Genomic DNA, 26,923 nt, shown 5'->3' with positions numbered 1-26,923 from the left:
AAAATGTGTATACCTTTGACTCAGCAATTCAAAATGTAGAAATATCTTAGAACTAATGATATATAAAATGATGTATATATGAAAATGCTAGTGTAATATTTAGTTTAAAAATTAAGAATTTAAACTTCAAGGGATTTTAAAGTCAATTAAAATGTATCCATATAATAAAACATCATTTAAAAAAATCAAGCTATTTTTCCAGTTTTTAAAAGGAAGATTTATTTAACAAGTTTCACTTAGTACAATACATCTAAATGGAAATCACAATACAAGGAAAGATTTAAATCAAAGCCTCAGAGTTCCATACAAACGACATGACCAAACTCCTAAAGTATTGGTATTACATCTCAAAATTGTCCCAGATCTTTTTAAAAAAAAGTGAAAGTGTACACTCACGTGCCTTACAGGATATTAAACTAAAAAGCTAGAATTAACAAACATGCCAAATGTTTTCACTTTGAATCATAGACACAGCTCCTATATTTGAGTTTTACAGAACAGCATGTTTCTCAACATGCATCTGAAGTTTTCAATGTACTGTGGTATAAGAGCAACATTTAACATAAGTGAAACTGCTTTAACCTAAATATGCTTACTGCTTAGGTACACTCCTACAACATAACTAACTTGAGGAAAGCTGAAAGTTGTTTTATGTTACGGTCAATACTGAACTTTGTTATTATGTCCTAGATGATGTTTCAGTGTTCAAAATTACTTAAGTTTTAAAACAATCTTGATTTCCACTTTACAGTAAGCATGAATCACAAGCCTGTAATGCAAAACTGTTAATTTTTTATTTTCTTAAAAAAGGAGAGAAAGAGGAGGAAAGAAAGAAAGGAGGAAAGGACAAGAAAAAAGAAGAGGGAGAGAAAGAACGGGAGAGCAGGCAAGCTAGCTGACCAAGAGTAATCAGAATCAATTATATTTTCCATTTACCAATCATACTAGATATACTAGATATACCTCCCATTCTATCCAACTCCCATAATGCACAGCTTTTATTTCTATAGTAGCTGTTTAATGCTCTTTCTCTACCTTAAGCGAGGTTTGACTGATAGTCACTGGAGTTTTCCTGCAGAACTTGGTCATATCCACTCATACTGCTCTGACCACCATAACCACCTCCATAACCACTCAGCTGCTGGCTGGCAGGACCCCCGTAACTAGACTGGTTAGATAAGCCCATCCCTCCCATCATTTGGCTACCATAAGCACCACCACTTGCCCCTGCTGTAGAATTCAAAAAGAGTTCTACATAGCTATGATCATAACCTCCTCCACTTGTTCCTGCAGTAGAATTCAAGAAGAGCTCCACATATCTGTGCTGCATATTAGCTTTATCTTTTGCCATAGCTGCCACTGCATCTTCATGAGTAGCAAATTCAACATCTGCCTCACCGGTAACCCGCCCATCAGGTCCAATTTCAATGTGTACTCTCATGGGGTTAAGAGGCGAGAAAAAATTATAAATATCATTCTCAGTGGCTCTGTAAGGTAACCCCCTCATGTGTACACAGTGCCCCGTGGTGCTCTGGAAACTAGACCCACCATCTCCATATCTATGATCAGTCATTCCTGAGAAACAGTAATTGAGGTCTCTTCCAAACCTATCAGACCCAAAGCCATAGCCATCATTATAGCCACCATAGTCATCATAGCCTCCATACCCTCCACCATATGCACCCCGCCTCATCCTTTCAAATCCAGCTCCTCTGCCAATGCTATTATATCCTCGGCCAGCTCCAGGCCTATCATAAGGACCTGGCCGCTGCATAGCCATGAGCTTTCGAGGGGGATCATAGTGGGTTCGGACTTCAGCTCTGCTACTCTTGAATATTTCAATGTACCTGTGCCCTATTCTTTCCTTGTGTTTCTTTAAGGCTTTTTCAGCTATCTCCTGTGAAGCAAACTGCACAAAGGCTTCCCCCGTGCTCCGCCCCTGAAAGTCCACTGGCAGTGTCATCCCATTTGGCACAATTTCCAGCCCTGAAAAGAACTGAACAATCTCTTCCTTGCTACAGCCAAATGGGAGTCCTCTAAGCCGGACGAAGCCATCATTGGCAGTATCAGGACTGTTTGGACCTGTATGCTTCAACACCCAATCCATTTCAACACTGTTGGACTTGAATACTTCAACATATCTGTGACCCATGGTTTCTCTGTCCTTCTTCAAAGCCAATTTCACTTCATCTTCTGATTCAAGTTCAACAAATGCTTCACCACTTGGTCTGCCTTCTCTGGTGTAGATGAAACGAATACCTGCTGTGCCATTCTGGATTTTGCAATCAGAGAAGAAGCGCATCACTTCATCAGCTGAGCAGGACCAGGGTAGGCCCCTGACCTTCACCACGAACCCCTCCCTGCCTTCTGTGCTCAGCATCATGATGACTGTTGGGCTCTTGATGGCAAGCTTGGCTCAATGCAATCTTAATGTGGCTGAAAAAATAATTAAGAGACTATTGTCATGGGAAAATGTTCACAATATATAGTAAGAGAAAAAAAGCAAACAATATAAAACAATTACACTGGTACCTCTTTAAAAATATATCCATATAAACAAAAAGACTATACCAAATGTTTAACTCATTCATTCAACCATTACTTATCCAATGCCTATTATGTGTCAGGTATCATTAATGGTTATTTCTGGGTGGTAGGACTATGGGAGCTTTTTGTTTCAGAGGATTTTTCCCCCCTTTGGATATTTCTATATGTTCTAAGTTTTCTGCTCTGACCATGTATAAACAACATAGACAGTAAATAAAAAGACCTAAAAAGCTGACAGCAACAAAACCAGTAAAAGATATCAACAAACAAAATACAGCTAAATGTGATTAAAGATGAAAAACTTCATCAGATCAAAGGATTAAACAGAATTAAAACACATGAGAAGATACCTGCAACAAATACATTAACATCATATAAAAATATGTGCAAGTCAATAAAATCAGGGAAATACTAAGGCCTAAGACATAAATGGAAAATAGACATTAATGGGAACTTACATATTCAAACGTTTTTAGGTACCAGGTCCAGTGCTCACCTCTAGCACACAAGGATCAATAAACCAAGAAAAGGCTTATGGTCCTACAGGGCACTGAATGTCTTTACTAAAGACAAAAATGCAAATATACATCATACCTGCTATGACAGAACACTGCAGTGGGTAAGGAAAGTATAATGGAGGAACTAGTTGGTCAGTTCTATCAGATAGAGGCAGGATGGTTAAATAAAACAGATTAGCTCCTTCAGAGATCCAGACAAATTTAAAAAAATTTGATGGAACATAAAATAGGGGGCAAACAAGAAGCAAGGCTGACAAGGTAGAGATCAGATCCCAAGTGATGTCATCATAACTCTTTCAGACACATCACCCAGGCAACAGTGTGGCACTAAAACAAAAGGGGTTCTAGGTGCAGTGAGCAATAGCATGGCCTCTTAAAGATACGTTAAGGGATTCAGTAAGAAAACAAAAGTAAAAAGGGGAAGGAATATTGATCTACATGAAAAAGTAGAATCTTGGGACATGATAGCAGATTAAATAGCACAGGATACAGGAGAGGAATCTGGGAAACATTCAAACCTCATCAATCATTGGAAATGCAAGTTAAAACCAGAATTAATCACCTATTTTTTACCCATCAAGAAGTAGAAATTAAACGGTGACAATAAGTCAATGCTACTCAGAATTCACAAACTAATACAATACTAGAGGAGTAAAAACTGATAAAATATTCTGGGAAACAATTTGGTATTAATCACACTTTTTGACAGTAAACCCACTTCAGATTATGTACTTTAAAGATCATTTTAAATTCAGACCAAGACTTATGGAGCTGTATCTTCTTTGAAAGGCATTTTATTAAGAAAAATGTAGTGTAATTCATGTAATCAAAAATTATAAAAATATTTAACATGAGAAATGACTTATAATCATAAATGATCCAAGATCACAGCTACTTTATAATATAATCTCAAAATAAATGTCTACATACTCCTTGACCTTGCTAGAATTCCTTCCAGGAATCTGGTCAACAGAAATACTTACAAATGTTCTCTGCAGCACTATAATGGCAGAAAATTAGAAACCTAGACAACTGATCAACAGGGGTATGGCTTAATAAAGTATAGCTTATCCTTAAAATGGAATGCTATGGCAGCCATCTAATAAAACAGCTCTATCTGCTCTGACCTAGATTTTCAAAACCCATTAAATGAAAGATTTATACATATACTATGATTTTATTTATATTAAAATATAAGCATGTTGGTAAATGTATATAAAATAGTATCTAGAAGTATATAATACAAACTTGTTTTTGAGAAAACAAATGGAGGGCAGGAGAAACGAAGTAAGACTTTCACTTTTTATCCTACAAATTTCCATATAATTTTAATTCTTTAAACTGACTGTATTGGAATATAAATAACAATGTTAGAAAACCGTAACCATGGGGAGTATGTCAAATGTTAAAAGTGGTTATTCTGAGTAGTAGATTTATGGCTTTTTACATTTTATTTTTTCAATTATTTGTGCATTAATTTTCCACAGAAAGAATAACTACTTTCATTTCAACAAAAAAGCAACAAATTAAAGTGTTTGCTTTTCTGGGATTTGATCTATTAAATTTTATAAAATTTTCTAATTTTTATGTGGATGGTTTATCTGACATGGTCTGAGAACAATGGGACTCTTAGAAAGTAAAAAGTGAATAGCTGCCATAAAGTCACACTGAGAACTAAATTCTAACATTTACTAATTGTTTAATGTGTGCTCGCTTCTGCTATGGCGACAGTCTTCCTACAAACCATCCTTAGGGCTCAGTGACAGACCACCCCTGGGATAAAAATGAATCCTGCATCATTCTAAGCCTTAATAGTCTCTGTGTAATGGCCAAGAGGTTGTGCTTCCTAACATCTCCTGCGAACATCAACAAAACTCTGTGGCCTTAAGCAGGAACTCGGATTCCATATAAAAGGTAAGAATCTGTGTATTTGTGTGTGTTATAATACAAATTTCTTTAAAACTAACGACAAAAAGTTGAGTATTGATGAATTACGTTTGTCTTTAAAATGTATAAAGTATATTGTAATTTTCGAATGATCAAATTCAACATGTCGATTATTATTGTAAGCAGAAAAACAAACGTTATTCAAATTCTCAAGTGAAAGCCTTTATTGGGCGCCTCTGGCGGTCACGCAGCGTTTGCCTAGCTGCGACTCTACTGATAATTAACTTGGGACCTTTCCCGACAGTCACACAATCGGGCAATATAGACTGAGGGCCTGAATGGCTGGACATGCACTCAGACCAATGGTCTCAATACGTTTTTCTTAATTCTTTTCAGACATTTTTCACTGTACAGTCCCCGCTAGCGTCCCTGAGACCGGCTCGGACAAGCAGATACACATACATACATACACACACACACACACACACACACACAGCCAGGAACGTCCACCATTTCCCCACCAGGCTTAGCAAAGGCGGCTTTCCGGCAAAGAGACGAGGGGGAGGGGGAGGGGAAGGGAAGCGGGGGGGAGGGGAAAACAGTTAACGAAAAAGGCGGAGGCAGGCCGAGAACCCCACATTGGGTCCTTCATCATCATCAACCCCGGGTTCCCACTGTCCACCCACACACCAACCTCTAAAGATACCGGGTAATTTTCCTCCTTCTTCCCTCAAACGGCTATAGCGAGATGGTAGACGACGACCAGAACTACTTCTGCTCACGTAAGCGATAGATCACGTGACCGCCTACGTCATGTGAGATCTCAGTCACATGAGCAACTCACGGTTTAAATTCGGGAACTCTGAGGTGCTGCATTTCCTTCTGGTCTGAAAATAAGGCGGGCCGATATCAAGAAACGAAGCGTATGATTGGTTGGCGATGCGTCTTACGTGATTAATCATTGGTAGGCCTCTAGAGATAGCCGTCCAGTTAACTGAGAAATAATAACGTCATTATTTAATAATTCATCGGCGATTGGTCCCTAAGGTTAAATTTAAAAGCCCAGGTTACTTGCAGAAGTCTCTTTTGTATAGTCATTGGGATAATGAAGCTTAGGAGCACAGATCAGCGGCTGGTCTGTACGCTTATGCTCCGCTCCCTGGCCCTAGTTCTTTATGGAGTCCTTGCAGCCAGGGCACTGAACAATGGCTTAGCGAAGACGCCTACCATGGGCTGGCTGCACTGGGAACGTTTCATGTGCAACCTTAACTGCCAGGAAGAGCCGGATTCCTGCATCAGGTATCAGATACTGGATGCCCCCTTCCTTTGGCTTTTCCGTATTTAGGTGTGTTTACGGAAGTGGAGGGTCTCAGCTGGAACCTTTGAGCCCGAGGGTGAACTCCCCTACCGTTGTTGCTTTTTTGTCCCTAGCAAACTGTTCTAATGGGACTAGCCATAAACTTTCTCCCTTCCTAGAGTAGGTGTCGAGTCAGCTGCACTTGCTTCACTTCCTTTCACTCTCTGCTCGGTAGCCCAGATAGACTTCATTTACCTCCTGGTTCTATTCCGATCCTTCTTGTGAGCTTTTGCTGTGCCTTTGCTGGGCTCTAGGCGTGAGCTAGCCATAAGCACAACTGGAGTGTGTAGAAGGGATGGAGAACTAAGATTCATGTGATTTCTTCTCCTTTTTGGATCACGGGTCCCTTAGCTGTAACTGGAGCGAGTTAGACCTTGAAGTCTTTGAGATTTCCCTCAGCTCCTCGCCCCGCCACCCCCCGTTGAATGTGGCGTCCCACTGGATGGTTGACCTGGAGGAACTTTAACAGGTCAAAATTGAGAGTTGTGACGATTACACAGGTAGTGAATTTATCTAATCCTTACAATCCTAGTCTATAAATTGAGATAACATCTTTTTTTTTTGCATCAGGGAGATGACTCAGAAAAAGTTATAAAATAGTTCCTATCTCACATAGGTGAGTTTTCAGTGAGATAAACCTATTTAAATTGCAAAGCACAGTGTCTGACTCCTCAATTAGTCAAATGAAATGCATGTTATTTTCCTGGCGTCTATGGTCAAGCGAATGTTCTGCAAATGTGAGTATATGTATTTTCTGGAGAGGAGATCTTTAGATTTTCAAAGAAATCTGTGATCTAGAAAAGGTTAAGAATCACTGGGAGATATTGTTGAAAACATTAGGTAGCCCACTAAACATAGCAGTCACAGTAACAGTGTCTTTGTTCATAAATGGTCCCTGAATATGTCTTCACAGGTAAAGTCAGGATGTTGATCACAAATCACAAAAAAAATTGGCCTTCGAAGTTTCAGACTAAGTCTATTGTGACCCTGGGCTACAGTGTGTGGCAGTTGTTCGTTGTGGATTTCTTTTTGTCTTTTTAAGTGGTGGTTGCCTTATTTTTGTCTGATTAAAAAACTAATGCATAATGATTGCAAAAATTGTAGATAGTAAAGAAGAGAATAATGAAAATTAAAACTCCATTTCACCACTCAGAAGTAATCATGATTAAAACGTTCTTGGGCCAGGGATTTAGCTCAGTGGTTCTGGCACCTGCCTTGCAAGAGCAAGGTCCCGAGTTCGATCACCGGTACCAAAAAAACAAAACAAAACAAACGTTCTTATAGCCCTTGCAGTTATTTACTATGTAAATGAACAGGTTTTTTTCACTATTTCCCATAAAAATAGTATGTTTATGTCATGAGTGGTTAACCACAAGACTGTAGTACACTGCATTATATGTATATATCATAATTTATTTAAGCAGTTCTTTTTGATAGCTACTTGGGAGTCTCAGTTTTTGTACATCATCTGATTCTTATCTGATTCTTTCTTTAGGACACTGATTAAAGTATGTTTTTGTGATACATGTCAAACTATCCTTCCCAAAGATTTTATAAGTATGCATTCCCAATGAAAATTTTTAAGAATACTGTACCTGTTTCCCAAAAACTTGGCCAACATTGCAGTCTTGTAAGTTTTATTATTTGCATTGAATTTTTTGTTTGTATGTTTGGTTTGGTTTGGTGCAGTGCGGTGCTGAGAATCAACCCCAGGGCCTCATACAGGCTAAGCAGGTCCTGTCCCTTTGAGCTACACCCCCAGCCAAATCATTTACATTCTTCAATTACATACTAAAAAGGTGGAACATCTTTTCCTTTGTTAAATTGGCTCCTTGCATAGCGGTTCCTTTCATGGATTACCCCTTTGTGTCAGCTTCCTATTCAGTTGGAATCTCTGGGGGTTGTTTTGTTTTATTTTTGTCTTGAATATGTTGCCAATACAGGTAGCTCTTGTTGTGTATTGGTTTTGATACTTACGTGATTAACATCAATTCTTTCCCTGATGATTTCTGGTATTGAGGTCTGTAAACAAAGAAATCATAAATGAGGTTAAGAAAAAAGGAAAGACAAGTGATGAGTATGGTGATACACACCTGTAATCCCAGCTATTCTGGAGGCCAAGGCAGGAGGATCACAAGTTCCAGGCTAGCCTACTCAGCACAGCAAGACTCTGCCTCAAAAAAAAAGGTTTTTTTCAGTCCAGAATAGATTTACAGATCTGGAATTCAGGTTTAGTTAGACAGAACCAGCATTCCTCAGAGAGCAGGTGAACTTGGGCTTTCACACACACAAAAATAAATTGGGTAGCTCAGTTTAGCATTCTTTGCAGGAGATAAAATCCCATAGGTATCAAATGGCTGCATCTCTTTCAGAACTTTCTCTTGAATTCCATATATCTTTGTATTTTAATGCTAAGCTACACTAGCTTCCTTTATCTTTTATAGTACACATTTAATCTTTTAGATGAACTTTTTAATCTTCCCATCAATTTCTTTTAAAACTTGGGATTTGTTCAGGGCTTTATTAAATATAACATTTAATAACTATACAGAGCTTTATAAAGGATTAGCTTTTTTAAAATATTGAGTTTTCTTTTTTTGCTTTTTGTTTTTTTGAAACAGGGTCTTGCTCTGTAGGTCAGGCTGGCCTTAAACTCACTGTGTAGCCCATGCTGGCCTCAAAACAAGGTAATCCTCCTGGCTCAGCCTCCCCAGTGCTGGGACTACAGGCATATACCACCACACTTGGCATAATCATTTCTTTTCTTTTTTGTGGTACTGGCAGTTGGACCTACACCCTCATGGACGCTAGGCAAATGCTGTAGTGCTAAGCTACATCCTGAGTCCTACGTTTTCTTATCCAAGAACGAAATGATTTTTCTCCATTTAAGGGCCTCATAGTTTTTTATGTTTTGTTTTTTTTTTTGGTACCGGAGATCGAACTCGGGTCCTTGAGCTTGCAAAGCAGGCAGGGGAACCACTGCGCTAAATCCCCGGCCCCAAGGGCCTCATAGTTTAAATGTGGGCTCTTAAATTTATCTCTAGATATTTGAAGTTTTCTATTTTTTTTTTTCAGTTGCTCTTGTGAATGGGATTTTTAAAATTAATTTTATTGGTATACTTTTGACATACATAATAATCATAGGGAATCTGTACTTGTACATAAACATGTGTGTCCAATTAATTTCATTTAAAATTATGTTCTCAAGGTGCATCCATTTACCTTAAAATGTCTCAAGTTTATCCTTCTTTTTGGCAGTGTAGTACTCCATTGCATGTAAAAACATTTTCTTTATCCATTCAGCTGTTGATGCGCTTCTGTTTCCAAGATTTACCTGTGAATGGGATAATTTTCTCTAAATAGGTTAGTGTTGATATCTAAGGAAGTTGTTTATTACGTTAACTTTGTTGCTTCTTTCTTTACTGAACTTTACTTGTTCTAGTAACATTTTTGTTTTCTTCCTGTACCCGTCATTCCTACTTTAAGTCATTCCTACTTTAATCGTTTGAAGTTTTTTGTTTGGGGATTTTTTTTGTTTTGTTTTGTATTGCTGGGGAGGGAACCCAGGGCCTTCCACATGCTGGGCAAGTTCTTCACCGCTGAGTTATATCCCCAGTCCCTGGTTTGAAATTCTTAGGGTAGCAGTATTTAGGGGTAAGGGGAAGAAGATAAGAAAAATTGGAAGAACATCTCATTTTATCTTGTGCTACTTGTCATTACTACCACAGTATAAATGGATTTTAAAATCCATGAAATCCGAAGGGTCCAATAGGAATACCTAAGCATTTACCTAATGAATTGTAATGATTATGGGAATTTCTCTTTCAGTGAGCAGCTCTTCATGCAGATGGCAGAGCTCATGGTCTCAGATGGCTGGAAAGATGTAGGTTATGAGTACCTCTGCATTGATGACTGTTGGATGGCCCCCCAAAGAGATTCAGAAGACAGACTTCAGGCAGACCCTCAACGCTTTCCTGGTGGAATCCGCCACCTAGCTAATTATGTGAGTTTATAGATCAGTGGTGGTGAACCTATGGCACATGTGCTGCAGTGGGCTGTTATTGAAAGCTTTAAGAGGTTTGCCATAGCTGTTATAGATTAATTTGTTTTTTTAATCCAAGGGTTTTGTAAGGACTTTTGTCGATCAACAGTCCTCATGACAGAATGACTGTTATCGGAATGTTGAACTGTAAGGCTTATCAGGCGGTATTTTCATCCCATCAGCATATACATGTTTTGCAGTAGTTGGGGTTTTTTTCTCTCTTGTTTTTTTGGTTTTTGGTTTTTGAGACAGGGTCTTGCTATGTAATGCAGGCTGGCCTTTGAACTCACTATGTAGCCCAGGGTGGCCTTAAATTCATGGTGATTCTCCTGCCTCAGCCTCCCAAGTGCTGGGATTACAGGTGTATGCTTTGCAGTAGTTCTTGAGGCCTTTTGTTAAGACCATCAAATTTTCTGAGAAGAAAAAGGAACTTGGTTCTCTTCACATGTGTGGATGTGTTCACATATAAGCTTTAGGCAGCAATTGCAGTTCAATTGTAAACTAGAATTTTACAAGATAGAATTATAATATTCTGGAGATTATTGAAGACAAATAGGGCCTAACACTAGCTAAAGTTGATGAAGATAGATTTTATTCAGTACTGTTGCAGTGGAGGAAAGAGACATACTCAAATCCAAATGCAACAAAGACAAGTGAGGGTTTATATCCAAGGACAGATTGAGGAGGTCAGTAGATGAAAATTTACTAAAGGTAGAAGGGCTAACTTAGCATGATGCTTGCTCTAACAGCTTTCTAGGACAGACACAGCCAAGGCCAAGGTGAAAAGAAGGCTCAGAGAGCCTAACTAAATTTTATTGAAGGAGAGAGTCTTTGTTGAAATAAATCTGTTACTGGCCTGGGGATGTAGCTCAGTGGCACTGCCTCACAAGCACAAGGTCCTGAGTTCGACACCCCACCCCACCCCCGCCAAAAAAGAAATCTGTTACTGTCCCAGAAAGGTACCTTTTAGTAACCCCTCAAGAAATTAGAGTAGCTGATAGCATTTTCTTCAGTGCTGTGCTATAGCTCACAGATAGTTTAAACTTCGCAGAATTGAGGGATTTGTTCTTTGTCTCCCAACAGACTCATCTGGAAAATGAAAATGAGGGCTCATGAAAAAAGGCTCCCAATACCTAGTGAAGCACACTTGTCTCTGCCCCTGGCCTGGAGTGGGTCTCTCTGCTTCTTCATGATTGTCCTTGTATTTGTAGTAACTTTTTCTTCTCATTTCAGGTTCATAGCAAAGGGCTGAAGCTAGGGATTTATGCAGATGTTGGAAATAAAACCTGCGCTGGCTTCCCTGGAAGTTTTGGACACTATGACCTTGATGCCCAGACCTTTGCTGACTGGGGAGTAGATCTGCTAAAATTTGATGGTTGTTACTGTGACAGTATAAAGCATTTGGAAAACGGTATGTTTCAATCGAGAGATTTAGCCATAACCAAAGGGAATAACTTTGAGGCCAAGGTAGCTAAGTATCCAAAGAACTACTCTTCAGATTTTAAAAACCCAGTCACAGTATTGGAAATAATCCTTCTCAATGTGCCAGAACTCCTACTTCTTTTCTTTCAGTGTTTTTATTTATTCACTTATTCATGTATGTGGAATCTGTGCATGCCTAACCATGGCTAATATTGTGCACTTTTAATTCAAGAGGGCTCTAAGAATTAAATACAATTAATAATTGTAACTCTTTGTAACATCATTTAGGAAAAAGTCCAGGATGTCACAGTCACAGAGAAATCATCTTTATTCTTGCTTTTCCTCAATATACACACCATCTCTGTGCTGCCTCCTCAGAACAATCCCAGTAGTCTAGAAGATACTCCATGTAATTTATATACAAAGCAACAACCTGTCCCTGGCACTGGTTTAAAATGTAAACATGGACCTTCCAGAAACCTCCTCAAATATACAGCCCCAACTGGAAATTCCATTCTTTCCTTTATTTTACCCGTTGTTTTTTCATACAGGTTATAAATATATGTCCTTGGCCTTAAACAGGACTGGCAGAAGCATTGTATACTCCTGTGAGTGGCCTTTTTATCTGTGGCCCTTTCATAAGGTAAGCTAGTGAGCCCAGGATCTGATTTTCAGAACTTGACAACTAAAGAAACAAAATTCTTCAAAGCCCAACCACTTTTCAACACTGCTATAATTATCCTCTAAACTGTCACCACCTAGCAAGTCATCTTTGATTCTTTCTTTTATCTCACCATTCATGCCTCATCCATCAGCAGTCCTTCCTAGCTCCAAAATATCTTGAATCAGCCCACTTCTTTTCATCACTGCATCCACTCTGGCCTTCCAAGCCATCTTATCTCTCACCTAGACTGCTATGATGGCCTGATCTACTTCTACTCTTTCTCCACCCTCATCTGTTTTCCAAGCGGCACCTGAGTTATCTTGTTAAAATGTCAATGGGATTTTATCACTCCCCTACCTAAAACCTTTAACTGGCTTCCCACTGCACTTGGAATAAAATCAAACTCCATTGATCTGGCCCTTACCTGCCTCAGGAGTGATTGCTTTTTCTTTCACTACAGTGGTTTTCTTTCTACCCCTTGAACACCACTATCACTTTTACACTTGCTTTTTATTTTCTGCAGGGAACCTTCTTCCCCCAAGATATTTAAAGGGTCAGCTCGTAACACTAAAGTCTCAGACCAGATAGCACATTCATTTTAAAGTAGCACTCTGTCCATTCATTCTTTATCACATTAACCCATTTAATTACCTAAGAGCTTAGCATTATATAGGATATTTGTTGATTTGTGGAATATAAATTTGTGAGGTCAGGTACCTTCTCTGACTGTATCCCTGAATCCCTAGCTTATGATATGTGTTGAATAATTATAGATTGGATCTCTATTATTTTCTTGAACTCTCTGGAAAAGTTTCACCTTGTCCTCAACATAAACCTGATATCCCACTTACCTATTTACAAACTTTTATTCATTCCATTAACAAATTTTATATATATATATATATATATATATCTGAATATATATTATAGTCAGATCTCACTATGTTTGATGGAGTCCTGTATCATTTTGCAGCTGTTTTTACTTGTTGAAATCATTTTATTAGCCAGGAGTGGTGGCACACACCTGTAATCCCAGCACTTGGGAGGCTGAGATGGGAGGATCACTATGAGTTCAAGGCCAGCTTAGGCTACATAGTGAGCTCAAAAGCAGCCTGAACTCAAGATCCTGTCTCAAAGCAAACAAAATAAGATATCATTTTATTAGAAAAGCTTGAAAATACAGTGACCTCTAAAGAAAATTAGAATCTTCCATAATGCCAAAACCTACCATTTGGTAAGTTTCCAGCATAAACAGTATTAAGGTCACTTTAGGGATTTTTAAATTATATGGTCTACTTCTGAAGGCAAATTTCTTACAATAAAATTCCCTTATATTCAGACTTCCTCATGAAGATCTTCAATCTATAAACTAAAGAGAAGTGGCCTCCTTTAAATTGGACAGTTTTCATCTCACAATATTATAAAGTAAATAAGAGCCCTGTTTTCACAGCCCAATTATACAACTATCCGACAGTACTGCAATCACTGGAGAAATTTTGTTGATGTTTCTGATTCTTGGGAAAGTATAAAGAGTATCTTGGACTGGACATCGTTTCACCAGGAGAAAATTGTTGATGTCGCTGGACCAGGGGGTTGGAATGACCCAGATATGGTAAGGATCTGAGCATTCCTTTTCGAAGGGTCTATAACAGGCCTATTTCCTCTTACACATTCAGGGTAAATACAGATAAAGTTCCTGGGAGTAGGCTTTCTGTGAGAGTATAGAGAGTAGGGTGGTATGGAAGTGGCTCCTATGGGTCATCCAGATAGCTTTAAAAATGTTTCCATCTTCTTTCGTTGAATTATTTCATTCTTTGTCCTAGTTAGTGATTGGTAACTTTGGCCTCAGCTGGGATCAGCAAGTAACTCAGATGGCCCTCTGGGCTATCATGGCAGCTCCTTTACTCATGTCCAATGACCTCCGACAGATCAGCCCTCAAGCCAAAGATCTACTTCAGAATAAGGATGTGATTGCCATCAATCAAGACCCCTTGGGCAAACAGGGGTACCGCCTTAGAAAGGTATAGTAAATAATGTTCCGTGGGAGAAAATATGCTAGGAGCATGTTCTTCTGCTTCTGGTTTACAACTAATCCAAGAGTTTGAGTGGGTTTTGTTATTTTGGTTTTGTTTTTTTTCGGTACCGGGGATCGAACTCGGGTCCTTGCGTCTGCTCAGCAGGCAGCAAAAAACCACTGAGCTAAATCCCCGGCCCGGGTTTTGTTGTTTTTGTTGGTAATAGAGATCAGATCCAGGACCTTTACACTGAGTTATTATCCCCTTTTCTTTTTTTAGTTGGAGACAGAGTCTTGCTAAATTGCCCAGGTTGGGCTTGAACTTGTGATCCTCCTATCTCAGCCTCTCAGAGTGCTGGGATTAAAAGCCTGTACCACCATGCATGGCTTTGGGTGTATATTTTAAAGTGGCTTTTATGCCCAAGCACCAAGTTTTTCTTAAGCCTAAATCTGTCACATAGGAGCATAGGACTGATATTTTGAGAACATTTGTTTTTTGTCCTTTATCTTGATGCTGTAATCAGTAGTAATAAGACTTCTTGCTAGAACTATTATTTTCAAAATGTGCTACAGGATTTTAATTCTTCCTATAAATGCTTTCTGGTTCTGACAAGACTGATTGCAAACTAACAAGGCAGTTTATTGCTGTTATCAAGCAGTCACATCTATTTTCTTGGCTTTTCAGGAAGACAACATTGAGGTGTGGGAACGACCTCTCTCAAATTTAGCTTGGGCTGTAGCTGTGAGAAACCTGCAGGAAATTGGTGGACCTCATTTTTATACTATCACAATTGTTTCTCTGGGTCGTGGCGTGGCCTGTAATCCTAGCTGCTTCATTACTCAACTCCTTCCTGTGAAAAGGGAGCTGGGGTTCTATGAGTGGACTTCAAGCTTCAAAACGCAAATAAATCCCACAGGCACTGTTTTACTTCGGCTAGAAGCCACCAGAATGCTTCAAAAAAATTAAATGTGCTTTAAGATGTGTATTTTGCCAATGTGACTACCCCACTTCCTGTCCACAATCTTCATCCATTTCCACCTAAAAAGCTAGATTCCCTTAAATAAAATTTCTCAACATTGGAATTTTCTTTTTTGCAGTCTTAACGCTGGCACCCTACCACTAAGCTACACTCCCAACTCCCAAGATGGAACCTGTAAAAACTACTTCTAAAGGTATAAGGACAACAGTTTGGAAAAGGCTTTTGAAACTACTGTTCTAAGAAATAATAGCTATAATTTATTGGGTATTTCTGTGCCAGGCACTGTAATGGACAGAATGTTACTGATTCATTTTAACTCAACAATACCCTCAAAGCAAGTGTTTACTCACTGTAAATTGCAGAGGCAGGATTTAAACCCAAGCTCTTAACCATTGTACTGCTGCCTAATGAGGTACTTGGGTGGATATTTACAATATTAATGTAAAGAGAAAATTAAATGTGTTTCCTTAGGTGAAGGGCAAAAAAGTTGCTAGGCAAGAATAACCCCAGGTTGTAAACTGTATCTAATAAATGACTACTTACTCTCACCAAGAATAACCAGATACATTATAACCTAAGATACAAAACCCACCACCACCCTTTAAAATGAACTGTCTTACTTCATATGAGGCAGTGATTTTCAAATAAGGGTATTCAGACACAGAAAACTTAAAAGGGAATTTCTACTTTTTTTCAGGTAGGGTCTTAACTAAATTACCCAGGCTGGATTCAAGTTTATGACCTGCCAGCCTCCTTAAGTGTTGGGATTACAGGCATGCGCTATCATGTAATCAACACTCTTTAATTCCCTACTTCTCCTGTTTTGCCTGAGAACAAACCTATAACCAACCACCCTTCTCCCAGGAGCAGAAAATATTTAAAAAGTATATACCTCACCCATCTTGAATGTGCACACAAGAGAAAGGCCCATCTGAAATACAAAAGTGCATGTTGGAATAATTTTACCCATCAGGTAATTACCAATCTTTATTTTCACCAAAATTTGAGGACTAATATGTTCTTGGTTCATTTAAAAAGTTGTGATTAAAATTACTAAACCTAAGAGGCGGGGCTTTAGCTCAGTGGTTTCGCTGTCTGCTGTGCAAGTGCAAGGACCCGAGTTTGATCCCTGGTACCAAAACAAAAAAAAATTACTAAACCTAAACCAGGTGTGGCAGCACATGCCTACAATCCCAGCACTAAGGGAGGCTGAGGCAGTAGGATCGTTGAATTTGAGGCCAGCCTGGACTACATAGATCTTGTCTTGGAAAAAGTCATTAAACCTGTACATGTCCATAGATACACAAACTAATTTAGAAAACTGCTCTGCTTTGTTGAGATGCACCTCCAGTTATGAAAATTATATAGTATATTTGTTTTACCCTACAGTTTTGCTGAAATACAAAGAGCTCACCATCAGCAAGAATGAAGTGTAAGAACATATAATTTGAAACTATATCAAGACACATTAATAAAAATCCCTGATTAAGACTGCTTGGGGCACTCAACAGGCTGAAAGTTGTATGTTCCAGTCTTAAAAAACGGAGGGGGAGTTTGTATGTATAAGTCTAAAGAACATACATTATATAATACATATAATCTATTGGTGCCTGAAAAACACAACCAAAATTCCTTATCAAAGGCCTTAAATACCAGTATGTTAAAATTATTCAACTCTTGATGTACTTTAGTCACTATGGCTATATTACTGACCTGTCCCCATTATCCTGAAACATGTCACTTAGGTAACATAACCAACTACTTTTTAACAGCAAAGGATCCCATGACAGCCCAAGGGCTTAAAGATTAGATAATCACAACATTTGATGAGAGCTCAGACAGTCAAATTCAATCAAATACTAAGAACCACAAAGCATGAATTTCTCACGGGAAATTTTGTTGATGGCTCTAGCTTACTTCTTCCCAAAAGACAAAGTACAACCAATGAAGTGAACATGGCTAGGTTTTATTTGTCTTCATAATAAAACAAAAGATGAAGCTTAGAACTGGATCACTTGGCCCTGTAACAAAAAAAAAAAAAAATTGAGTTTTGTATTTCCTGAGGAGATCACCATGCTATATTAGAGCAAGTCTTTTATTCTTCCTATTGTTTGAAACTTTTTGAACATCAACATGATGCTTATGTTGATGCTAAAAAAGTTTTGGATTTTGGACCAAGAATATTGCCAAACATTTCAGATAAGGGATATGTAACCTGACCCTTCAGCTACAGATGGCAGTTTTTTGAGAAGCACCTCAGATCTCTGTGCCACCATGAGCAGAAATAAATGTTCACCTCTCCAAATAAACCTGTAAGAAATGAACTGTACCTTTCTCTTCTTATCTCCTCCCAGTTCAAAATGCTTGCATCTCTTAATAGCCAGCATTCTCTTAGATCTGCAGTTGGGTTCAACACACTCAAGCCTCAGCACAATCTTCTTTGTAGTTTTGGCCTGTGAAAAAAGTCAAATCCATCAGAAAATCACCTCCTTAAAAAATAATGACTAAGCTGGGCGTGATGGTGCCTGGCTGTAATCCCAGTACTTGAGAGGCTCAGGCAGGAAGATCGCTGCAAGTTTGAGGCCAGCCTGTGCTACACAGTGAGTTCAAGGTCAGCCTCAACTACACAGTGAGAACCTGTCTCAAAAACCCAAGACTAGGCCTGGGATTTAGCTCAGTGGCTCCGCCACCTGCCTGGCAAACGAAAGGTCCCAAGTTCAATCCCCAGTACCAACAAAAAACAAACACACAAAAACCCAAGACTATGTTAGGTTCAGTGCTACTTAAAGCTTTGCAGATAGACTTCAAAATATTTAGCTAGACAGAGAAAATAACACCCTAGAGAGCTTATCAGTTAGGCTCTAATCATGTTTCCTTGAATTTGTGGCCTTTCAGATCTGCAGTTCGTTAAGTATTTCACGCAATCAAAAAATGAATTAAAGGGCTGGGGATTTAGCTCAGTGGTTCCACCACCTGCCTCGAAAGCACAAGGTCCTGAGTTCGATCCCCAGTACAAAAAAAAAAAAATGAGTTAATTCAAGTTATGCTCTTCACTAATATTCAACTTTTTAAGCCTGCCCCTTTATAAAGCTAGAATTCTCCTGCTAGTCTCCAGTTTTTCAGAAAGCCAAAACCTTCCCATATTCTAAGTTACATAAACTTGCAAAGGAACTTTTTTTTCACTGTACCTAAATGCAGTCATTAACATTTCCTGGAACCAGGTAAGAACAAAGTGCTAAGAAATGTTGGAGGGAATGCCCTGTTTCAGGCAATGTGGTAACTACTTGCCTTGTGCATGTCAAGCAAGCACTACCAGTGAGGTACATCCCTAGGCCAAGTAACAATCTCCTCCTCTTATTTTGCAGGGCTAGGGGTGACACCCTGGACCTCACCCATGCTAGGCAATCAATGGACCACTGAGTGCTAAGTACTTAAACATGATGATAGAACAGGACAAATGAAAGGACTTACTAGCATACTCACTTCAGTTCTTAAACAAGAAGTAAACATTCCTTGACTTTTGACTCTTCAAAAAGGAAAAAAAAAAAAAAAAAAGGTACACTATTGTAAACTAGAGTCAGACCTGGGCTGTACTCCCAGCTCCATTACCTGTCACCACAGCCTGCAGTAACTTTGCTGATATTAATGGTAGTGATGTGTGTAGACTATAGAGATAACAAAATGTACCCAAGAAACTTATTAGTAACCACTACTAACCTTTTTCCGGAAAATCGGCTTAGTCTGTCCACCATAGCCACTCTGCTTCCTGTCATAACGCCGCTTTCCTGGGGGGGGGGGGTTATTCGTTGATATAATAAGACCATAAATCACAAAACACATGAAGTCTTAATGGGTTTATATCTAGGGCTTTCCAGCTGAAGGTTTAGAAAAAAAAAAAACTTTCCAAGCACTCTGGGAGCCTGAGGCAGAAGGAGCCAAAGGTAAATTCAGCCCGGGGAACTTAGCCAGACCTTGTCTCAAAAAGGACTGGGGATGTAGTTTAGTGCAAAGGCCCTGGGTTTAACCCCCAATACTGAGGAAAATTTGAAGGAAAAAAAAAAAGTGGGCTTGTAGTACACTTCACAAATGCCACACCAAAAGCAAATTACACAGAAGCTGTCTCACCCTGGGCGTACAGAGAATCCTTGCCTTTCTTGTACTGTGTCACTTTGTGGGGTTGGTGCTTCCCACACTTCTTACAGAAAGTTCGCCGGGTTTTAGGAACGTTCACCTAGTAAACAGTTCAGAACGTTAAGTTTTATCATATTACATTAACAGCTGAATAATCCCACGACTCGACTTCTAACTCTGTATAACACACGACTCCATAACTGACAAAAAGGTGCTCCAGACCCATTGTGCTTCACGCTTAGTGTTCTCCGTTAGCCCCAAAGAGCGAGATCTTATTTACTCCACCCACAAATCAGCCTCATCGATCCCTGACCTCTGAGCCCGGTCCCTTAAGGGGTCGATCCCGACAATGCCGGGTTTCTTTGCTACAGTGGAGTCACGCAGGCACCTGGACTTATCCAGAGAGAGTACCGCTGACGCGGGGCATAAGGATTAAACGGGATATTACTAGGGACCTACCATGCTTGCAGGAGCGCTACCAGCCCGGAAAGAAAGAGGCTGGGCCGGAAACGGAAGTATATGGGAGATTCTGGGTCGCACTTCTTCATGGGAGTCGGAGGGAGCGGCCGTAGAGCCTCCTGCTCAGTGCGTCGCGCCCTCCAGTGGCTGAGAGAACTTGATTTGGAGCCGCTGGTGGGAGTTTCAGAAAGGACTCTCCCTTAATTCTGGTCCACTGTGAACTTGCTCCTGCCTCAAAACTTTGCAACTTTTTGTTACAGAATTTCAAAACTTTTGGCAGACCCAGATTCTCTGGCCTCGCTGTCTCGGAGGGAAGCCCGAACTAGTGTGGAGTGGACCCGAACTAGTGTGGAGTGGAGAGACACTCCATCCCGTTCCACTGCAAGAACACTGGGAACATCTTTCGCAGCGAACTGTTGGCTCAGTGAAGGCTCTGAGGGAGGCAACTGCTCCAGTTCGTTTATCACATGGTCAGCTGGTCCATTCAGCAGATGTTTATTGAATGTCTATTCTGTGTCAGGCACTGTTCTAGTGGAGAGACACAATAATATGCTCATTAATGTAAATTATGGACTGAATACTTTGAAGAAAAGGATCAGTGATCTGCACTAAAGCTGCACCTTTTATGCTGAGGGAATAAGTTGGATGCTGTAGGTTCTGAAAAGTTGCAGTGAAATTGTTCAGCCTGCAACAGCAGTGATCGTGCCGAGAGAGAACTTATCCAGCAGCTCCTCCCTTCCCTTCCCTACTTGGCAGCGGGCAGGTACTAGGTTTCAAGGCAGTCCAGCAAGCTGGGCGTGGTGGCGCCCACCTATAATTCCACTATTCTGGATGCTGCTGTGAGGCAGGAGGATCACAAGTCCAAACCCAGCCTGGGCAACTTACTTTGCAAGACCCTATCTAAATAAGGATGTAGCTCCGTATAAGGGCCCTGGTTTCACTCCCTTAGTACTGCTGAGGGGAGAGAAGGCTGTAGACAGAGACTGGGGAGTGCTGAGATTTAAATGTGCTGTCTCATACAATTCACACAGTAATTCTAGAATGTAGGTGGTATTATTAGTCTCATTTTACAGATGAGGTAATTGAGACTGTGGGATGTTAAATTATTTGCTCAATGTCAAAAGTATTTAGTAAGGGTCGGGGATTTAGCTCAGCGGTTCCAGCACCTGCCTCCAAAGCCCAAGGTCCTGAGTTCGATCCCCAGTACCAAAAAAAAAAGTATTTAGTAGATCCAGGATACAAACCCAAGTAATTTGGTTTCAGAGGTTTTTTCCTGTTTTCAGACAGGGTCTCATTACAGTATATTGCTCAGGGTATCTCCTATTCATAATTTTCCCTCACCACAGCCTCCTGAGTGGCTGAGATTATAGGCTCACACCACCAAATCAACCCTGGGTTCTTTTCCATTATAAAATATTGCTGTTGTGGCCTGTGAATTATAATAGCTAACAATAATGGAATACGCTAGGTGTTCTTCTAACCGGCTAACATACAACTTCTTTTAAACTTAACCCCAGGAGGCATGTACCATTATTAGCATTTAACAGGTGAGGGAACTGAGGCATAAAAGGTGTTAAATTCACTTACCTGAAGTCACACATGTGGTTATTTTTAGCTAGAAAGTGGCTTTCACTTAACCACTACATCACTTGGAAATAGGAAAATCTGCAGGGTACAGAATGGTGAGAAAAGAATTGGGCTGGGATCCAGGAAGTGCACTATTAGGAGCCTAAGGAATTACAGCTAAGGAACTATGAGAGCTTGGAGTATCCTGCTTTCATAATGCTCCAGGAATACCCACGAATCCTGAGCTGACTCTCTGATCACTCTTTTTTTGTTGTATGGTCGGTGGGATTAAGACAATAAAAACATTTACCACTATCTGATACATTTCCTAAAAGTTTCTCTGCCAAACTGCTAGCCTCAAGTCTTACAGCATTTTTCTCTATCTAGACTCTTTTAAGCAATCCCACTGACTTTTAGAAAGTTAAAGGCTTTTTATGTTACTAATCGGGAAATATAAAGACAGTGAATGAACATAGCTCTTCTTCATCCCATCAACCTTTGTTCTATCATTTCCCATGTGACACTGCTTGAGTTTTGTTATTGTTGTTTTGTTTTTCAGTATTGGAGATCGAACCCAAGACTTTCACATCCCCAGCCACCCCCCCCCCTTTTTTTTCTTTTTCTTTTTTTTTTTTTTTTTTGGTACCGGGGATCGAACTCGGGACCTTGCGCTTGAGAGGCAGGCGCCGGAACCACTGAGCTAAATCCCTGGCCCCCCTTTTTTTTGCTTTGAGACAGGGTCTCACTAAGTAGCTAAGTTGCCCAGGCTGGGTTTGAATTTGTGATCCTCCTGCCTCAGCCTCCCACAGTGCTGGAATTACACGTGTGCACCACCACCGCTGGCTCATTTTAAAATATTTAATTGAAAATTACATAGGCTCAAGGTATGCAATGTGATGATTTGATATACATATATATTGTGTGGTGATTACCACAGTCAAATTACTTAACATGTCCATCACTACCCAAACTTACCATATTGTATGTGTGTGGTGAGGACACAAATCTGCTGTCATCACATTTCAGTAAACAATACTGTATTATTAACTACAGTCACCATGCTGTGCATAAAATCCCCAGAACTTACACATCTTATCACTGAAAATTTGTATGCCAACCCTGGTCTGTGTTTTGGAATTGCTCCTGCTCATTAATTTCCCCTAAACTGAGGCACTCAGAATTTAACACAGGACTTTAGGTGTGGCCTGATCTTGCAAAGTAAGTAGCAGGTCCACTTTTAAATATTTTACTTCTTTTTCATGTTTTCTTTCTTTTTATAATATATTTTATTAGTGTCTTAATTTTACAAAATATTGAATTTCAATGTGGTATTTTCATATATGCATATATTTTGAATACATACATCCTCTCTATTACCTATCCTTTTACCACCAAATGCATTCCCCCTTGCCTTCCTCTTATTCCTTTCTTCCTGGCTAATCATAGTTTCCCTCTACTTTCATTTCACTTTTTATAGATTCCATATATTAGTGAAAACAGATGATACTTGACTGAGTCTGGCTTGTTTTGCTTACTATGATGATTTCCTGTTCCATATACTTTTGTGCAAATGATATAATTTCTTCTTTACCACTGAATAATACTCCATTGTAAACTCATACCACATTTTCTTCTTTTAACTTTTTAAAATGCTCTTTTGGTTTTTTGAGACAAGGTCTCACACTATGTAGTCCAGGCTGTTCTTGAACTCATGCAATCCTTCGACCTCAGCCTCCCAAGTGCTGGGATAACAAGTGTGCACCACCACGCCTGGCCACATTTTCTTTATCCATTCATCTGTTGATGGGAACTTATGCTGGTTCCATACTAGATATTTTACTTCTAAAAGAAAGCCAAACATCACCTTGGCTTTTCTGGCAGCCGTGTTATCAGCATGACATTTCTCTTGGATACTGTCGGCTTTTAAAAACCACTGAAGCATTTTTACAAATTTTACTGCTACCCAACTTTCACCTGGAGTCACACCAGGTAATCAAGGTCTTTTGGGGCACTAATTTCCCTGCTTCAGTCATGCAAGATACCTCATACAACATTACACCATTCACAGATTAGCTAGGCTACTTTCTTCATTTTCTTCAAAGGTCATTAATAGAAATGTTGAACAGGATGGCACCAAGAACTGAACTATATATTACATTGAGGATCTCTTGAGGTGACACTAGGTGATTTCATTTGCACTATTTGGACGCAGTCCTATTGATATGGATGAATATTGTAGGGAAACAGCCGTGAAGAAGAGCCTAGGTTCACTTTGCCCTTTCCCTTGTCCTCTTTTCTGTCTAGATCTCCCACTGTGTGCCTATCAACTCCCAGTCCCCACCCCAAGTTGGACCTTGAGAAGAGATGGGGCATGTGACAGCAATGTGACAGCAATATGACAACAAGCAGCATTTCACTGAAGAAAACAAATGGGAATGTGAATGCCTGTGACCAACTTTCACACAGTGACTGGAACAGCTATTATAGGTGGCTAGGGAAAGAATATAACTTGTCAGTGAGGTAGGGAGATCCATACAACACTTGCTTCCCATCTATCTTCTGCAGATATGAGTATTAATCACCACCATCCTACAAATGCATTTTTTTAAATCCTGTTGCCTTAAAAATTCTGACAGACTTGTGGAATCTGGTGTGTTTCTGCATTAAGGTACAGAGCTTCAGGGCAAGAAACTATAGGAGTGCCCATGAGTCAAGGTAAACAAGCAGATCAGTCACCAGTGGCTCTGCGACGATTGTGGACTGCAGCATTCCAGCTGCATTTCCTCAGAGAATCCTTGGGTAGAAGATTATAGCAAGAACTTAAGCTAGAAGGCTGCTGGAGAAACACCCACACTTTGAGTAAAACACCTAGTATGGTTTATTGCTTTACAGGATTAAAGGGAAAACTGTAAATTGTTAATTTCTCAACCTTAAACGAAGAAAATCAACACTCACAGAAAATGGGGAAGGGCATAAGTCTGTGCGTGGGCTTATATTCTGGCATTTTATCTGTAGAAAGAATGCTTTCTTAGAAAATGACTCAGCGGGGAAGTCTTGTCTCTACACCTGTTGGGCTGTGTACTTTGGGGTCTCTTTGTGAGTACTCTCTATCCTTCACTCTTAAGTTTAACTCTGTGATCCTGAGTCTCCTCTGCCTCAAAGAATAGGAGACTCTAAAGATATTCTTCTTGGGCAATCTCTTTGTTCTGTCTCCACCAGCATGGGCATGTCTCTTTCCTGTAGGCCTGCTCTTACTGTTTGACTATTCCTATAGTGCTTTAAGTATACTGTCCCTTTACTTCCAAGCAGGCCGAATGACAGCCTGTCTGCTCAGCCCAGCCCCGTCTAGTCTCAGTGACCCTAGTAATGGTGAGAAAAGTTCTTTCAGAGCTGGTCTCCAGATAGTAATGTCAGAGGTCCCAAGCAAATGAGGGGCGGGGACAGTTGGGGGGGGGGGTGGAATAAGGACAGCAGCAGGGAACCAGATACCATGCTGCTGAGAAGAAAAAAAACGACATTGGTTTTAAGCCAGGAAACAAAAAAAGGGAACTGAGTGGCTGTGAAAGGGTGGGGTTTGTTCAGACTGTCCTTCCTCTCTGGACTGTAAGAATATGTGTCCAGGGCCAGTGTCTTCAGAGACCGAGTCCAGCCTTCCAAGTTCTGGCATCTCAATGCATCTGGGAAGCTATCTGCATTAAATCAGGACTGAGGTGAGTCTGGGGAAGGCAGGGAATGGGAGGCAACAACATTTACCTTTCTTGGGATCCCTAAAGGCCAGAGAGAAAGCATGGCTGATGTCATACATCTGCCAGCTGAGGAAGCTGATAAGGGTGGGAGTATCATTAGTACAAGGCCTGGGCAGACCTTTCCGGTGATTAGAGGTCTGTAACGGTCCTTTCTGAGAAGGGCTGTGGAGGAAACGAGCAAAATGTGACCGGTAACTATCTGAACAGGTAGCAAATGTTGAAAAAACACCTTTGCAAAACTTGGTGGAAAAGAAATATTGCCAAGTGGCTGTGGAGTAAAAGCAAGCCCTTAAGTCAAATATTGCTTGAATACCCAAAATGTATAATTGTGTCAGGGAAGCCCTCAGAAGAAGAAATTCTAGGAGGGAGCTTATCTGAGAAAATGGTAAAAGCTCACATGCCACAATAGGCAGTTTGACCTGGGGAAAGGCCCCAATTGTCTAATGATGTAGCATACCTGTGAGGTCTTGCATCAGGCCAAATATTGCCAGGATCAGAGCTAGCTTGTTGCAAGGATTATGTGGAAGCTGCACCAACCTCATGGTAATTATGGGTAAGATAAGAGGCCAGAAGAAAGTAGCCTCAGCTCAGCCCAGACAATGTGGCCAACCCCTGAGGTTCTGGTATACTTTCTTCTCTTACCATTGCCCACCATGTGCATGGCTTACTTTTCTCTTATCTTCATTATTTCTCCTTTCATTTCTTCTCTTTTCCTCCTCCTTCTCTCCCTTTTGCTACCTATATCCCCCCTTTTTACATTCTTCTTTATTTTGTTCATTACCATATCCTCTGACACAGAGCACTTAATAAATAATTGGTGAATTACAGTACATTGAATTTTTCTTGCCCTTTTATTCTCCAGCTCTTTTTCCTTTTCCTTTCTCCCTCCCTATGTGCCCAGTACCTTTCTTTAGGGTTGTTGTGAACAGTTAATGTGTACATAAATGTAAACCAGTTAACACAGGGCCTGGTAATGGTAAGTGGCTATATTGCAGCATTTGCTATTATTTTTATTATACCTAAGACCTGCCAGTGTCCCCATAGGGCCTACCTAGAACAAATGGTGTGGTATTTAGAATAAAAGGGATTTAGAATAAAGGGACCCTGATCAAGGCATTCTTAGATGAGTTGTCAGACCTCCAATTTCCCTGCTACCCAGCTCTTTAAGCTGAAGTCTCTATCCATTCCTTGCATTTCTAGAGGCAGGGCCACAGCAAAGACCAGAGGAGGGTTAGGAAGGATGTCTACAGAGCTCAGGGGCTGTTCTCTCTGCTCTTAATTGTGCATTACTTCTGTTCCTTCCCTCATTTTGCGTGCCAAGTCACTGAAGCAAGAGTCCTACAGGCTCTCTGGAGCTCCAGTCATTTGATAAAACAATGTCACACACCAAATAAGCCACAAAATGCCAGTACCCATGAAAACCTAAAACATTACATCTAAACAGTATCCTTTAGGGATTTCCCTATCTGCTGTATTCTGACCCCTTTTATATTCAATTTTAACTACTTGCTTGTGTTAAAATCCAAATTCCTGTTGCTTGTGGCTATTGATGTTTTCATTTAGAATTCTTTGTAAACCCCTTAAGATAGG

The 26,923-nt window shown here is 40.0% G+C and overlaps 4 protein-coding genes across 10 annotated transcripts in view; 2 read left to right on the top strand and 2 right to left on the bottom strand.

Annotated features, from left to right (window-relative positions):
- Positions 1-193: 193 nt before the first annotated feature.
- Positions 194-5,838, bottom strand: Hnrnph2 (heterogeneous nuclear ribonucleoprotein H2). Of its 2 annotated transcripts, none has more exons than XM_004872571.4 (2): positions 5,659-5,838; positions 194-2,436 (listed from the first exon to the last, which is right to left on the bottom strand). In XM_004872571.4, exon 2 carries the CDS (start codon positions 2,381-2,383, stop codon positions 1,037-1,039), a length of 1,347 nt encoding a protein of 448 aa, XP_004872628.1. In that variant the 5' UTR covers positions 2,384-2,436; positions 5,659-5,838; the 3' UTR covers positions 194-1,036. The 2 variants fall into 2 exon arrangements, with proteins under 2 accessions (XP_004872628.1, XP_004872627.1); XM_004872570.3 differs by having other exon boundaries at positions 5,647-5,835.
- Positions 5,794-15,534, top strand: Gla (galactosidase alpha). Of its 4 annotated transcripts, none has more exons than XM_004872569.3 (7): positions 5,794-5,916; positions 10,138-10,312; positions 11,585-11,762; positions 12,325-12,416; positions 13,888-14,049; positions 14,261-14,458; positions 15,137-15,534. In XM_004872569.3, exons 2-7 carry the CDS (start codon positions 10,151-10,153, stop codon positions 15,416-15,418), a joined length of 1,074 nt encoding a protein of 357 aa, XP_004872626.1. In that variant the 5' UTR covers positions 5,794-5,916; positions 10,138-10,150; the 3' UTR covers positions 15,419-15,534. The 4 variants fall into 4 exon arrangements, with proteins under 4 accessions (XP_004872626.1, XP_004872625.1, XP_004872624.1 ...); XM_004872568.4 differs by having other exon boundaries at positions 5,899-6,251; positions 14,366-14,458; XM_004872567.4 differs by lacking the exon at positions 5,794-5,916 and adding an exon at positions 5,950-6,251.
- A 1,842-nt stretch (positions 15,535-17,376) lies between these two features.
- Positions 17,377-20,217, bottom strand: Rpl36a (ribosomal protein L36a). Of its 2 annotated transcripts, none has more exons than XM_021250484.2 (5): positions 20,022-20,217; positions 19,581-19,662; positions 19,149-19,216; positions 17,762-17,884; positions 17,377-17,452 (listed from the first exon to the last, which is right to left on the bottom strand). In XM_021250484.2, exons 1-5 carry the CDS (start codon positions 20,022-20,024, stop codon positions 17,432-17,434), a joined length of 297 nt encoding a protein of 98 aa, XP_021106143.1. In that variant the 5' UTR covers positions 20,025-20,217; the 3' UTR covers positions 17,377-17,431. The 2 variants fall into 2 exon arrangements, with proteins under 2 accessions (XP_021106143.1, XP_021106142.1); XM_021250483.2 differs by having other exon boundaries at positions 19,557-19,662; positions 20,022-20,215.
- Positions 20,218-25,055: 4,838 nt separating this feature from the next.
- Positions 25,056-26,923, top strand: part of Btk (Bruton tyrosine kinase) — a 33,242-nt gene continuing 31,374 nt past the window's right edge. Inside the window, exon 1 of one of the 2 annotated variants that reach the window (XM_087196670.1) lies at positions 25,056-25,297. The gene's annotated coding sequence lies outside the window, so the exon portion shown is untranslated. The remainder of the gene's footprint in view (positions 25,298-26,923) is intronic. The other variant, XM_004872573.4, reaches the window with a different exon arrangement.

Source organism: Heterocephalus glaber, unplaced genomic scaffold, assembly GCF_053883595.1.
Source record: "Heterocephalus glaber isolate CG9 unplaced genomic scaffold, H.glaber_assembly_v1.0 deba00001613, whole genome shotgun sequence".
Lineage (NCBI taxonomy): Eukaryota > Metazoa > Chordata > Mammalia > Rodentia > Bathyergidae > Heterocephalus > Heterocephalus glaber.
This window is presented reverse-complemented; position numbering and strand designations above follow the sequence as displayed.